The following is a 15,860-nucleotide window of genomic DNA, read 5'->3' as shown; positions in this document are numbered from 1 at the left end:
GGAAACCACCAGCGCTTTTCTGAGTCACCAGGGATGGAAGACAGGTCCCTACTGCCCATGGCGGGAGGGCAAAAGGCAGGACGAGGGGCCTTGGCATCGAGATTCTTTGACCTCTGCTCCTATGTAGGTGGCCAGGAGGGGGCAAGGGCAGAAAGCAGAGGGAAGTGACCCTGTCCCAGGCCAGGAAAAACTATCTGGTGACAAAGCCTTCCTTTGTGGGAGATAACTGGGAAGGCTTTTATATCCATTTGTTGTTGTTATTGTTCAGTCGCTAAATCGTGTCTGACTCTATGGGACCCCATGGACTGTAGCCAGCCAGGCTCCTCTGTCCATGGGATTTTTGGGGCAACAATGCTCCAGTGGGTTGTCATTTCCTTCTCCAGGTGACCTTCCTGGACCAGGGATTGAACCTGCATTGTCTGCATTGGCAGGCAGATTCTTTACTTCTGAGCCACCAGGGAAGCAGAAACACTACTATTACTGCTAATAATAGTTACTTTGTCCACAGTGTGTGTCTGGCACCAGGATGAAGGCAACGTCCCGGTGGGCGGCCGTGGGACCCACGCCACAGCTGCAGCAGATTCACCTGTTAAAAGGCAGAATCCGGAACTCCACTCCAGGCCTTGTGAATCTCCCCGGTTGGCCTGGGAAATTGTTTTTAATTAAGGCCCTAGGGAATTTGGGGGGGGGGTCGAGTGTTTGGGGAAACACCGGCCTTCTCCAGCCTTGAGAGAGGCTGCCCAGCACTGACATTCATTCTTGCACTCGCTTCCTCCCTCGGTCGACATCTATCGAACATCCACCTGGTTCACTGATCCACTCGCTCTACTCCTCCAGGATCACCGATCTGGGTTCCCCAGTCCGCCTCTGAGCCCGAAACGTCCCCTCCCTGCCGCCGCTCGGTCTTCACCCTCCATCCTTGCATTGGGCATCAGCTCTCTCTCCTAGACGGTGTTCCCAGAGAGCCCGGGCAGAGGGACCCTCCCAAGCCCCGCCCCCGCCCGGGCAGTCGAGCCCACCTCCCCCGCCGGCGACTGCGCTCTGGGGCCCTCGCGCCCCGCCCCCACGGAGACAGTGAGGAGGCTGCAGCCGGGGCTCGGGCTCCGACCCCCTACCCCACCCCACCCACCCACCCACCCCGCCCCCGCGCCCACCGCCGCTGCTCTTCAGGCGTCCCAGCCCTTCCGCAGCGAGAGGTGCACCCGGAGGCTGGGTTGTGGCCTCCAGGTGGGCTCTGGGAAGGATGAAGCAGGTAGGGCCGCGGGGATGCCGGAGATGGGAGGGTGGTGGCAAGGATGCTGGGAGCCTTCCGGAGGGCTAGGAGAAGCTGGAGGGAGAGAAGGAGGAGAGGGAGGGATGCGGGAGCCGGGGCTTGGGCCTGCGCTGGACCCCAAGTGGGCGGGAGGGTGAAGAAGGGTAGGGGCCCCGCCCGCAGTGAAGGTCGTGGCCAGAGGGCCTGTGCACCGCTGGGAAGGGCCTGTGACTCGCCATTGATGTCCCCAGGCCCTGGTGGATGATACTGAGGATGTGTCCTTGGACTTTGGCAACGAGGAGGAGCTGGCGTTTCGGAAAGCCAAGATCAGGTGCGTTCTGACCCGGTAGCTGGGCAGGCACACTCAGTGCTGCAGATTTATTCATTCAGGTTCATTCATTCAGGATGTACTGAGTACCTGGTGTGTGCCAGACGTCGGGCTCCCAACACGCCCAGGACAGATCAGACAAGGTCCTGCCCTCCTAGTCTGTGGTTTTGGGGGGAGGGGACTAACAGGTGAATAAAGATGTTAAGATAAGTAGTGTGAGAAGAGTTGGGAAGAAAACAGGGTGATGAAAGAGAAAATCACTGGGGAGGCTAGCAGCCTTGTGCTTTTAATTGTGATGCTGGAGAAGACTCTTGAGAGCCCCTTGAACTGCAAGGAAATCACACCAGTCAATCCTAAAGGAAATCAGTCCTGAATATTCATTCATTGGAAGGATTGATGCTGAAGCTCAAATACTTTGGCTGCTTGATGCAAAGAGCCCACTCATTGGAAAGGACCCTGATGCTGGGAAAGGTTGAGGGCAAAAGGAGAAGGGGGCAGCAGAGGATGAGATGGTTGGATGGCATCACTGACTCAATAGACATGAGTTGAGCAAACTCTGGGAGATAGTGAAGGACAAGGAAGCCTGGCGTGCTGCAGTCCGTGGGGTTGCAAAGAGTCGGATACAACTGAATAACTGAACTGAACTGAGTGATGAGAGGCAGCCAGTCATGGGAGGCTCTGACCAAAACCTTCCTTGAAGAAGGAAAAGCAGGTTTAAGGGCCCGGGGTTGTGTTTGGAAGGTCAAAGGAAAGCCACTGTGTCTGGTGGGTAGTGGGGGAGAAGACAGGGGTTGGCAGGAGGCTGGAGAGGTGGACAAGGGCTTGAATTTTTATTCTTGTTCCTCTTTCAACTCTAGCCAGTAAGATATCGTTGTTGTTTTAGTGGCTCAGTCGTATCTGACTCTTTTGTGACCCCACGGACCTTGGCCCACCAGGCTCCTCTGTCCACAGGATTTCCTAGGCAAGAATACTGCAGTGGGTTGCCTTTTCCTCCTCCAGGGGATCTTTCTGACCCAGAAATTGAACCCACGTCTCCTGCATTGACAGCCAGATTCTTTACTGTCTGAGCCACCTGGGAGCCCCCAGCCAGATGTAGTGCTGGCTTAAAACAACAGAGATTTATTCTTTCATAGTTCTGAAGTCCAAAATCAGTTTCCCTGGGCTGAAGCTAAAGTGTCCACAGGACACACTCCCTCTGGAGGTTCTAGGGGAAAAATCCGTTTCTTGCCTTTTCTAGCTTCCAGTGGTTTGCTGGCTGAGGACTCCTTCCTCTGGCTCTCAAGACGGGCATTGTAGCACCTTCCAGCCTCACTTTTATTTCACATCGCTTTTTCCTCTGTATCAGTCTCCCTCTGCCTTCCTCTTACTGGCTTACTTGTGGTTGCATTTTCAGACCCACTTGGATAATGCAGGGTAAGCTTCCCACCTGAAGATCTTTAATTTGATCACACCCACAGAGGCCCCTTTGCCAGAGCAACTTGGTGACATTCACAGTTTCCAGGGTTCAGGGCCCTGGATGGAGGGATTGTTCAACCTACCGTAGTGACCAATGGGTGTCTTTAAGGAAAGATACTGTGAGAGAACTGGAATCCTGGGATATCTTCTAGATCATCTAAACTCATTATGTGTTCAGTGTTGTTGTTGTTTTTTAATTTAATTGCTTTACATCGTGCTAGTTTTTGTTGTACAGCTACATGACTCAGCTGCCAGAATGGATATATCCCCTCCCATTCGGACCACCCTCCTTTTGCCCCAGCCCTCTAGGTCATCACAGAGCACTAGGCTGAGCTCCCTGTGTTCTATAGTAGTTTCTTTCTAGCTGTCTGTTTTACACATGGTAGTGTATGTAAGTCAATGCACTCTCTCAATTTGTCCCACCCTCTCCTTCCCCCACTGTGTGCATAAGTCCGTTCTCTACGGCTTATGTCTCTATTTCTGCCCTGCAAATAGGTTCATCAGTACCATTTTCTAGATTCCATATATATGTGTTCATATATGATATTTGTCTTTCTCTTTCTGACTTAACTTCACTCTGCATAACAGACTCTAGGTTCATTGACCTCAATACAGCTGACTCAGTCTTCATTGAGCTCCTCCTGTATGCCCACGTCTGGGCTGGTGGCTGGGGACACGTGGTGTACTGGACACACCCCCTACCTCTATGGCGTGGTCTGGTCTGGAGCAGGGATGGTCAGCCTCGATACTGCTGACATTTGGGGCCAGGTTCCTCTTGGTGGTGAGGATGTCCTGTGCCTTTAGGATATTTAGCAGCATCTCTGGCTTCCGTTCACCACATGCCAGGAGCATCCCACCAATGAGGTCTGCAGACAGTGCTAAGTGTTCCCTGGGAGGCAAACTTTCCTGGGTTGGAAACCACTGGTGTCGGGGTGTAGGGTATAGGCATGCCCATGGCTGTTATGATTCAGTGTTTTAAATGCTGCGATTTCAGAGGAGGAAGGAGAGGGTGGGATGAATTGAGAGAGTAGTATTGACACATATACTTTATCAAATGTAAAATTAGATAACCCGTGGAAATCTGCTGTGTGACACAAGGAACTCAAACTGGGGCTCTGTGACGACCTCGAGGGCTGGGATGAAGTGGGAAGTGGGAGGGAGGTCCAAGAGGGAGGGGACATATGTATACTTGTGGCTGATTCATGTTGATGTATGGCAGAAGCCAACACAGTATTGTAAAGCAGTTATCCTCCAAATAAGAATAAATACATTTAAATATATTAAAATGCTGTGATTGGCAAAAGCTTGGGCCTTTATGCTGGCCAGGGGAGAAAGTGACAGCTAAGCTGAGACCAAAGAATGGGTAGGAGTTAACTAAGAGACGTGGAGTGAGCACACACAAAGGCTTAGAGGGGAGAGCAAGAGCTTAAGGAGTTCACACTGGTTTACTGGAAAGTAGTTTGAGCAGAGGCTCAAGGGCAGAAGGAATCACGAAACAGAAGCTGGGAGCTTGGGCCAGGGTGCTGGCAGGGCTGGTGGAGGGAAGTGGAGGGGCACAGAGGAGGCAGAATCGGCCAGGCTTGGTGGTGATCAAGATGTGAGTGCAGATGGGGATAGTCAAAGGTGATGCCCAGCCTTCTGGCCTTGGGACCCAGGTGGAAGGGCACTTATGTAGGAAAGGTGTTGAGTCCAGGGTTGTCTTTGTTGGCTTGTGGTGGAATGCTCTAATGGCCAGGTTTGATTGGCTGCAGGGCAGAGAGGCTGGATCTGATTGGGCAGGGGGTAGGTCACATGGCCTGCGTTCAGCTATCTGGGAGGTAGCAGGTCATGGACCTGTGTGTGCCTGAGAGCTTCCAATCCCATAATCCTCTGGGGTGCCTAATGCACGTTTCTGGTCCAGCCCTGGACACTCTACAGCATCTCTAGTTGATTCTGATGCTCAAGAATATACAGATGATGTCATTTATATGTGGAATCTAACAAAAGGGGAGGTACAAACAAATGTATCTACAAAACAGAAATAGAGTAACAGATGTAGAAAACAAACATGGTTACCAGGGGTAAGAGAGTAGGAATAAATTGGAAAATTGGGATTGACATATATGTACTACATATATAAATATAAATACCGGTGGCTCAGATGGTAAAGAAGCTGCCTGCAATGTGGGAGACCTGGGTTCAAACCCTGAGTTGGGAAGATGCCTGGGAGAAGAAAACAGCAACCCACTCCAGTGTGCTTGCCTTGAGGATTCCATGGACAGAGGAGCCTGGCAGGCTACAGTCCACGGAGTCACAAAGAGTCAGACACAACTGAGTGACTTTCACTCACTCATATATATAATAGATAACAAATAAGGACCTATGCTATAGCACAGGGAACTCTACTGAATTCTCTGTAATGGCTTAATGCAATGGGAAAAGAATCTAAAGAAGAGTGGATATATGTATAACTGATTCACTTTGATGTACACTTGAAGCTAACACAACATTGTAAATCAACTATCGGTTCAGTTCAGTCACTCAGTCATGTCCGACTCTTTGCGACCCTATGGACTGAGGCATACCAGGCTTCCCTGTCCATCACCAACTTCTGGACTTGCTCAAACTCATGTCCATTGAGTTGGTGATACCATGCAACCATCTCATCCTCTGTCATCCCCTTCTTCTCCTGCCTTCAGTCTTTTCCAGCATGAGGATCTTTTCCAATGAGTTAGTTCTTTGCATCATGTGGCCAAAGTATTGGAGCTTCAGCTTCAATATCAGTCCTTCCAATGAATATTCAGGACTGATTTCCTTTAGGATTGACTAAAACTCAACTATAACTAAAAAAATATATATTTAGAGAGAGCTCTAAATCCTGAGCATAAATGAAGTCACCCAGATAGCAGGATGGAGAAGGGGGTTCTTAACTGGAACCTGAAGCTGGGTCCAGGAACCCTCTGGAAACTATTATCTAAGTTTCACAAGTGTGTTGCTTTAAGAAAATGACTCAGACTTTAATTATATTATCAAATGGGCCCATAATCCAAACAAGTTAAGGCTCTCTGGTATCAGGTGGGAGAAGGTGATGGCACCCCACTCCAGTGCTCTTGCCTGGAAAATCCCATGGACAGAGGACCCCCTGCAGTCCATGGGGTCTTGACAAGTCAGACACGACTGATCGACGTCACTTTCACTTTTCACTTTCATGCATTGGAGAAGGGAATGGCAACCTGCTCCAGTCTTCTTGCCTGGAGAATCCCAGGGACGGCAGAGCCTGCTGGGCTGCCATCTATGGGGTCGCATAGAGTTGGACACAACTGAAGCGACTTAGCAGCAGCAGCAGTATCAGGTGAGAATTGTTATTTGTAAATTCCATGTTGAAATGGATTCCAGGTTGACTTTGAAGGGAGGTGAGATTATGGAAGGGGTCCTGTAGCAGGAGTCTGGGATTTCAGGGCTGTGTCTGCCTTTACTGCTTGCTGGCTTTGTGATTCTGAACGGTGTTCATCTTGCCTTGTTAAGCCGCCATTGACCCATCTGTGAAAAAAGGGTACCTGTACCAACCTGACCTCCCCACGTGATTGCTATATACAGTTTGTTCAGTACATGTTTATCCAGCATCTGTGTACAGGTGCTGGCTAAGCCCTGGGGATAGAGACTTGCCCCTTCCTTTCTTGTCCCTGGTTCCGGGTCAGTGAAGTGCAGTGTGCTGGGGAGAGCACCTTGCTGAATCAATGAAGGATATGACTCTGTAGCACACCTGGGCAGGTAGAGGAAATGTTATTAATAGTGATGCTGTGTGTGGTTTTCCCCAGTGGGCTGCTTTTTTTTTCTTTTCTTTTTTACTTTTTTTAGTGTGGAAAAAAAAACCACAACATAAAATTTACCATTTTTGAATGTTCAGTACTGTTAAATATATTTATGTTGTCGTAAAACGAATCTCCCGGAGTTTTTCATCTACAAATCTGAGACTCTTTCCCCTTCAATACCAACTCTCTATTCCCTCCTCCCCCCAAACCCTTCTTTCTGTCTTTCTGAATTTGACAGCTTAATTTTTTTGCTTTTTGGCTATGCCTCTCAGTGTGAGAGATCTTAGCTCCCCTGCCAGGGATTGAACCCACACCCTCTACCGTGGAAGCATGGAGTTTTTTTTTTTTTTTTTAGTATTTATTTATTTGGCTGCTCTGGGTCTTAGTTGTGGCATGCAGAGTCTTTAGTTGCAGCAAGCGAACCCTCAGTTGTGTCATGTGAGATCAAGTTCACTGAGTAGGGATCCATCCCAGGCGCCCTGCGTTGGTAGCACAGAATCTTAGCCATTGGACCACCAGGAAAGTCCCTGAATTTAACAACTTTAGATACTTCATGTAAATAGAATCATAGAGAATATGTCTTTTTGTGCTGGCTTATTTCATTTACCATAATGTCCTCAGTGTTCACCATGTTCTATCATATGTCAATTTCCTTCCTTTTAAAGGCTGAAGAATATTTCATTGAGTGTACAGACCACACTTTGTTCATCCATTCATCTGTCAGTGGACACTTTGGTTGCTTCCATGTTTTAGCTCTTGTAAATATTACTGCAATGAACATGGATGTACAGATATCTTTTTAAGACCCTGTTTTCAATTCTTGATAGATACCCAGAAGTGGGCTTGTTGGGCCATATGGTAATTCTGGTTTTAATTTTTTGAGGAACTTTCATACTATTTTCCATAACACTTGTAGCATTTTACAATCCCACCAGCAATGCACAAGTTTCCAGTTTCTCTACATCCTCCCCAGCAACTGTTTTTTTTTTTTTTTTTTTTTCCCAGAGTATCCATCCTGATGGATGTGAGCTGGTGTCTTATTATAGATTTGACTGCCTTTCCCTAATGGTTAGTGACGTTGAGCTGCTTCTTGTGTGCCTGTTTGCCACTGGCACATCATGTTTGGAGAAATGTCCGTCCAAAGCCCTTTCCCTGTTCTTTAATGGGTTATTGGATTTTTTGTTGTTGTTCAGTTGTTGGCATTTTTTAAATATATTCTGGATATTAAGGTCTTATGAAACGTATGATTTGCAAATGTTTTCTCCCATTTCACTGGTTACCTTTCCAATCTATTGATGGTGTCCTTCAGTGAACAAAAGTTTTTAAATTTTACATAGTTCCGTTTATGATATTTACTTTTGCTGTCTTTGCTTCTCGTATCATGTTGTGTGTGTGGTATAGGTTTTTACTGAAATGTTCACATATCATAAACTCACAGTTTATACAATTCAGTGTGGTTTTTAGTATATCCACAAGGTTGTGCAGTCATCCTCACTGTCTTTTCCCAGGATTTTTCATCACCCTGGATGGGAGTCCTGGACCCTTCAAGCAGTCAGTTCCCATTTCTCCCCTCCCCCAGCCCCTGGAAACCACTAATCTACTTTCCATCCCTTTGAATTTGCTCACTTTGGACACTTCAAGTAAATGGGATCATACAGTGTGTGGCCTTTTATCTGGCTTCTTTCACTGAGCATAATGTTTTCAAGGTTCATCCGTGTTTTGGCATGTCCTTCACTACTTTTTGTGGCTGAATCATATTTCATTGTCTGGCTGGAGTACATTTTCTGTATCCTTCATCCGTTGATGAGCACTTGAGTTCCTTCTGCTCTCTCGGTTCTTATGAATAACGCTGTGAACATTCACGTGGGGGCCTCCCGGGTGGCTCAGAAGTAAAGCATCCACCTGCCAATACGAGCCCCTGGTCAGGAAGATCCCCTGGAGGAGGAAATGGCAACCCACTCCAGTATTCTTGCCTGGAGAATCGCGTGGACAGAGGAGTCTGGAAGGTCACCGTTCAGGGGGTTGTAAAGAGTTGGACACGACTGAGCGGCTGAGCGTGCACACATGCACGCACGCTAGCACACACGTATGAACATTCAGGTACAAGTTTATGTTTGAATATATGTTTTCAATTCTCTGGCTTGGCCAAATGGTAACTATGTTTTAGCCATGCTGTGTTGCAGACCAATTTTTAGTGAGTTTTCTGGGCTTTCAGCAGCCTTGAGGAGCAGGAAGAGCCTGGACTCAAGTTCAGACAGTCCCAGGATTGGGTCCTGGCTCCACCGTTCCCCAGCCAACTAACTGTGGTCATGGGTTTGACTTGGCAGACGGCCTCACAAGATGCAAATAGGCTTTCATATATGGTGGCGAAGTGATAAAGAATTCGCCTGCCAGTGCGGGAGATGCAAGAGACATGGGTTGGATCCTTGTGTCAAGAAAATCCCCTGAAGTAGGAAATGGCCCACTCCAGTATTCTTGCCTGGAAAATTCCATGGACAGAGGAGCCTGGACAGCTACAGTCCATGGGGTCACAAAGAATCTGACACAACTGAGCTTACACACACACACACACACCTGCTTAGTTGGTTCTCTAGAAGGAAACAAGTCAGAGACATAGTATCTTCATCTCACTGTGGGACTCTGCAGCTCCCTTCTCTATTTTCTCATCTGTAAAATGGAGATGAGGTTAGCTCTATCACAGGTTTTGTGAGGAGGACTCCATTGGGTGAAGAAAGTATAATATGTAATGAGGCCAGCGGGACCACTGACACCTTGTGTTTGCTTCATAAAGGGTACCTATTCTCTGATCATAAGTGTGACTTTGGTGTCCTGACTCTGGGCAGAGCTGGGGTGGAGCCTCAGTTGCAACAGGATGTCACACTGGGATTGTCCCTGGAGTTGGGGACTGTCCCTCGGATGGAAAGTTTGGTTTATGCTTTCAAAGCACTGTCTTCACAAAATTCATTTGGACCCACACGTGATTTCCAGTGGATTCCCATCTGAAGTGGGATGATGTCCTCTTGCTCCAGGCAGAGTTATTGGATCTGAGGATGGTCTCAGTTGTCAGGGCTGGTTTGCTGGTGGGGTTTGGTCAGTGTTCTGTGGTTGGTCCTAGTTCAGCCCAATGGGGCTTAAATAGAGGGGACTGCTACCCTCTGGTTTCAGGCACCACCGGAAGTCCCCTGTTGGTGGGGCCAGGACCCAGGGCAGAAATCACGTGGAATCAAAATCCGCGCCTAGCCTGTCAAATAGGATAATGTTTTGTCTTTCAAGAAGTGTCCCACTGTCCGTTCATCTTTCCATGATAGGCACGCAAAGCTGTTCCTCAAAATGAGCTCCAGATGAAATTCTTGGCTGCTTTTAAGGGGAAGTTAGATTGAGTGAAAAATAATAGCAAACACTTACTATACGCGGGCACGTCTATGTTACTCATAATATTCATTTAAACTGTACTACAAACCTATGAGGGCTTCCCTGGTGGCTGAGATGGTAAAGAATCTGTCTGCAATGCAGGAGACCCAGGTTCAATCCCTGGGTGGGGAAAATCCTCTGGAGAAGGGCATGGCAACCCACTCCAGTATTCTTGGCTGGAGAATTCCATGACAGAGGAGCCTGGTGGGCTACAGTCCATAGGGGTTGCAGAGTTGGATACGAATGAGCAACTTTCACTTTTTCACAAACCTATGAAGTCAATACTGTGATTAAAACAATAATAATAATTTCAAGATGAAAGAAATTGAAGGAAAGAGTTGAGGGATTGGCCCGAGCTGAGGTCACACAGCTGTGCAGTTGCAAGGTGGGGATTTGAACCATTAGATCTGGCTCTGGACTGGCATCTTAGGTTAGACTGTGCTTCGGGGAGTAGGTGTTCATGCAGGTGGGGATCCTTGGGGACAGGCACTGCCCTGGGATCAGCATTTTCAGGCCTTCCATCATCTGCTTCCTCCAGGGAGTCCTTCATATTTTCCTTGTGTAGGGAAGAGTGTGGAATTGCCCCTCATTTGCAGAGCAGGCTTTCTCAGCCCTCGGCACTGATACATCTGTGTGCTCTGTCACTCAACCGCGTCTTGCAACCCTGTGGACTGTAGCCTGCAGGCTTCTCTGTCCATGGGATTTTCCTGGCAAGAACACTGGAGTGGATACTTGGGACTGGCTAGTTCTTTGTGGGGGCTCTCCTGTGTGTTGCAGGATTTTAGCAGCCTCCCTGGACTCCACCCACTTGATGCCAGTAACGCTGCCCCCTTCCCCCAGTTGTGACAACCAAAGGTGACTCCAGACTCTGCCAAGTGATGTGCCCTTGGGGCAGAATTGCCCCTGGTTGAGAACGCTGTTTAGATTATTCTCTTGCTCTCTCTGGGGTTTGGATTTAGAGAAATTAAATTTGTATTTAAGGGGACTCAGAGCATGCTTGAGACCTCTGTGTTTGACGTTGACCCCTGAGAAGCTGATGGTGTGGCGGGGCAAAGAAGGAAGGGGGCAGGTGATGGTACAGATATGCCTCAGTGGCTGTCCATTATTCCCAGAAATCAAAACAGGTACGTCTCTGATTGTTCCACACACATTGTGCTACAACACACAGATGAGAAGAATAATTTTGTTTTTTCTTTGTTGTTAGAAAGTCTGATTGCCTCAATAAGTGAGGATCCCTCACCCAGACCCCTGTCCCCATGACTTTGTGCAACAAATCACGCTGCCCCTGTCCCCACTCTAAAATCTATTTTTAAAAATATAGAAATAGTGACACATAAGCAGGTCTCACAAAAGGCTGATTGTTTAATTTTAAGGAAGGTTCACGATTACCAAGGAAAATAACCCGCAGAATCAAGGAACTAGACAAATTTCAGTTCTCTTTGATTAGGACACAGAATTACATGTTTTGAAATTAACCCCCTTACGCCTCCATCTCCTTTAGTTCCCCTTCTTTATGTTTGTTTCTTGTTAACATGAAATTGATTACATAAACAATGCCAACAATATCCAAGGGACATTTCTCCTGAACCATAACTCACACAATTGAGGAAGGCATCAGGGACCAGAAGGAGGTGGTGGTCGGATGTTGGTTCCTGTATGTTCCAAACTTGACCATGTGGACCAGGAGTGTTTAACGCGTCACTCACTTATTCCAAGGTTGACACTATTGACATTTGGGGCTGGACATTGTTTCTTGCAGGGACTGTCCTGTGCATGCAAGGATGTTTAGCAGCATCTCTGGCCTCTACCCACTAAATTCCAGAAGCAGTCCCCTAGTTGCAGCAACCAAAAACATTTCCAGACGCTGCTGGCAAGGGACCCCAAATCACCTCTCATTTGAGAGCCACTGATTTATTCTTTCACTCACTCATTTATTCATTAAGTCAAGAACACCTTTCAAGGACCTTTGTGTGCCTAGCACTGTTTGAAGGACCGCAGAGAAAACTAGATGGGCATGGTCTGTGTCCTCGTGAACGTTTTAATCGAGAAGAGACAGTGAACGAATCAGCAAATATCTAAACAAAGTAGCATCAGAGGGTGGTAAGTGCCATGAGAAAGGGGGCCAGGTCCAGGCGGCCCGTTTAGATTCTAGAGGGCGCAGAGAAGGCCTGAAGAGGTGTATTTGGACTGGGACCCAAATGTGGAGGAGGAGCCAGGCATGGGAAGATGACAGGAAGAGACTTCTGGCAGAGGGAACCGCAGTGCAAAGCCCAGGGGTGGGAGTATAGTCTAGGGGTTGTTGGAACCAGGCCAGCGTGTAGCAAGTGGGGAAGTGGGAGGAGGAGGCAGTTGGAGATTTGTTAGGGAAGAGCTGCGGGGGCTTTGAAAATTCTGATGGGAAATTGGAATGGGCAGTCTTTGGAGGGATTTGAGCAGGGGAGAGGCATGATCTGACTGACCCTTGAGAATGCTCCCAGTGACTGTTAAGTGGCCTGTAGGGCAAGAACAGTAGCAGAGAGATGTTAGGAGGCTGGTGAAGGGGCCAGGGTGAAAGATGCTGGCGGCCTGGACTGGCTGGACTCCAGGGACACACATGGAACTTGGCTTAAATTGACCTTTGTCCCAATTCTGCCCCCTTCTGGGACTTCTGAGATTGGACAGGGAAGGGTGAAGGCAGCAGGTCCCAGACGCATGTCACTGGGCCTGCATTCCCAAGGGATCTCAGCTCTTATCAGCATCCCCAGTGAACTCAGCAAACAAAGGACCAAAACTTCAGGGCCTCCATTCCCAAAGATGCTGAGTCAGTAGGTGTTGAGATGGGTGTGACAGGCTTCTGCAATGTGATTCTGCTCTGAGCGACTTGGCATATTTTTCTAGGTTGTCTATTTCTGGATTAAGTAGGGAGTGGTGTGTGTGTGCGCATGCGTATGTGTTCACCTTCATTAGAGTATGGGTAGGTATTGATAATGGGCTTCCCTGGTGGCTTAGCGCTAAAGAATCCACCTGCGATGTGGGTTCAATCGCTGGGTTGAGAAGATCCCTTGGAGACGGAAATGGCCACCCACTGCAGTACTGTTGCCTGGGAAATCCCAGGGACAGAGGAGCCTGGCAGGCTACACAGTCCATGGGGTTGCGACAGAGTTGGACACGACTGAGCGACTAAACGGCAATAGCAGGTGTTGATGCAAGGCTCAGCCGTATATTCTGGCAAGTGATGCTGATGACATCTCTTTAATCAAGACTGGCTCAATAACTTCGGGTTGGAATCCAAGGGGAATGGCCTGAGGCTGGTCCTACTCCAGCCTGAAGGAAATTCTCTTCACAAAAAAAAAAGAAATTCTCTTCACACAGGGGCTCAGCCTTGGGTGTTCCATGGCCGATGACTCACTCCTCACTCATTACGGGAGTAAGGAGGCTTTCAGAATGACTCAGAAACAGCCACAGATGGTGTTAATGGATCCTCACATTTTCCCTAGCATTGCAATACAGACGTCTCTCTCCTCAGGATAGTAAAATACTTTACAAAGTGCAAAGGAACAGTCAGCCAACTGACTCCAAGCCTCTGACATACTCTCTGGGACCAGGGATAATGATGAAGAGACGCTCAGTTGTGACCAACTCTTTGCAACCCCAGGGAGTGTAGCCCGCCAGGCTCCTCTGTCCATGAAGATTCTCCAGGCCAGAATTCTGGAGTGGGTAGCCATGCCCTCCTCCAGGGGACCTTCCCAACCCAGGGATGGAACCCAGGTCTCCCCCATTGCAGGTGGATTCTTTACCAGCTAAGCCACAAGGGAAGACCAAGAATACTGGAGTGGGTAGCTTATCCCTTCTCCAGGGGATCTTCCTGATTCAGGAATCGGACTGGGATCTCCTGCATTGCAGGCGGATTCTTTACCAGCTGAGCTGCGAGTTCTTCCATCAGGGGCTTCTAATGCCTGGTTGTCCTCAGTAGCTGCTTGTGAATGAATGTGTTGGGGGCTGTAGTGTGGTGATATTCTAAGCACACTATCATTCCATCTCCATCTGTGAGCTGAAGTAATCTAGAAAGAGAAACTCCCCCTCTTCAAATAAATTGCAGGATATACTCATAATAAATGCTCCATGCTTGCCCTTCATTTTTCCATTTTCCAAGCAATAAGTTTTGTTCCCCAGCATGCCCTATAAGTGACCACTGAGGGTTTTGCATAAGTATCACATGACTCATGGATTCAGACATTCTTATTGCTGTTCAGGTTCTCACATCTTTGGCCAATGGGAGTGTCTACCCGTTGGCCTCTGAGTGTTTTGACCTGGTGCTCAGAGAGTCTTTGACAGCTTCCTTGTGATCTGGGATGTTCTGATCCTGTATTCATTTCTTATCATATTCATTTCTCCATCTGTGCCTGGAGGCCTCACTTCTCGAGGGAGCTCTGGCTCCTTTGGAGAATGGAGTTTAGAAGCCACAGTCTGGGTTTGTGTCCTGCGCCAGCTCTCTGGCTCTGTGACCAGGGAGTGCATCAGGCAGGGCTGATATTAATAGCATCTCTTAGGGGGTGTATTTTGGGGAGTCACTATTGTCACCAAGCATGTGTCCCCTTTCAGTTGCTCTGTGGGTCTCTGCGAGACAGCTGACAGGTGGACAGTGATGAAACTCTGGGCGGATTCTGCCCCTCAGAGCAGCTGCTAGCCTGTAGGGCACCTTTGTGCAAATCAGAAGAGATGACCCTTCCACCCTTCCTTGGGTAGATGGTTCCTCCAAGGCCTGCAGAGAAGAGCTGAGCATGTGTAGATTTGCACCAGCATCACCTGCACAACTGCTTCTTTGCTCCAGGCCAGGGGCAGTTTGCTTCAAGACTCCCTGAGCTGCTGACCCCTCAACTGCAGAGTGGCTCTCTGTCCCTTTCCAGCCTCGCTTATGTTCTCTGGGCTTATTTATTCCCAGGCAGGTGTTGTGGGTTGACTTATATCCTTCCCAACAGATATATGTGGATGTCCTCACCTCCAGGGCCTCAAAATGTGACCTCACTTGGCAATAGGGTCTTTGCAGATGTGATTAGCTAAGATGAGGGCATCCTGGAGTAGGCTGGGGCCCTAGTCCCATATGATTAGTGTCCTTGAAAGAAGGCAGTTGTGTGAAGACAGACACGAGAAGGAGGCCACACAACAACGCAGGCAGAGGCTGAAGTGATGGAGATACAAGCCAAGGAATCCCAAGGGTGCCGGCTGACGTCAGAAGATAGGAGAGGGGGCCTGGGATGGGTTTTTCCCTAGAGTCTCCAGCAGGAACCAAGCCTGCAGACACAGAGATTTTGGTGTTTGTTTTGCCTTTTTTTTTTTTTTTTTTTTGAGCACAATGAAATGATGGATTTTAAGACAACATGATCTTGTTGTTATCCAGTTTGCTGTGTTTGGTTTTAGCAGCCCTGGGAAGCAAATACCGCACTTTCCTATATTCCCTGCCACTCTGAGGGTGGTCCATGGTCCAGCAGCAGCAGCATCACCTGGGTGCTCATTAAAATGCAGACTCTTGGGCCCACCCAGACCTCCTGAATCAGAGTCTGCATTTAACAAGCGAGCCAGGTGGTGGCGGCCCAGTGACCAAGATGATGTGCTTTCACTGCTGAGGGCCCGGGCTCAGTCCCTG

At 48.4% G+C, this 15,860-nt stretch overlaps 1 protein-coding gene across 2 annotated transcripts in view; it reads left to right on the top strand.

Annotated features, from left to right (window-relative positions):
• The first annotated feature begins 570 nt into the window (after positions 1-570).
• The window catches only part of TVP23A (trans-golgi network vesicle protein 23 homolog A), a 32,284-nt gene continuing 16,994 nt past the window's right edge, over positions 571-15,860 (top strand). Inside the window, exons 1-2 of one of the 2 annotated variants that reach the window (XM_040230345.1) lie at positions 571-1,252; positions 1,504-1,583. In XM_040230345.1, the coding sequence (XP_040086279.1) occupies positions 1,244-1,252; positions 1,504-1,583 (89 nt within the window). In that variant the 5' untranslated portion in view covers positions 571-1,243. The remainder of the gene's footprint in view (positions 1,253-1,503; positions 1,584-15,860) is intronic. The other variant, XR_005719295.1, reaches the window with a different exon arrangement.

The sequence above is a fragment of the Oryx dammah genome, unplaced genomic scaffold, assembly GCF_014754425.2.
Source record: "Oryx dammah isolate SB20612 unplaced genomic scaffold, SCBI_Odam_1.1 HiC_scaffold_2, whole genome shotgun sequence".
In the NCBI taxonomy this organism is placed as follows: domain Eukaryota; kingdom Metazoa; phylum Chordata; class Mammalia; order Artiodactyla; family Bovidae; genus Oryx; species Oryx dammah.
The sequence above is the reverse complement of the archived record's forward strand: the minus strand, read 5'-3'. Positions and strand labels throughout refer to the sequence as shown.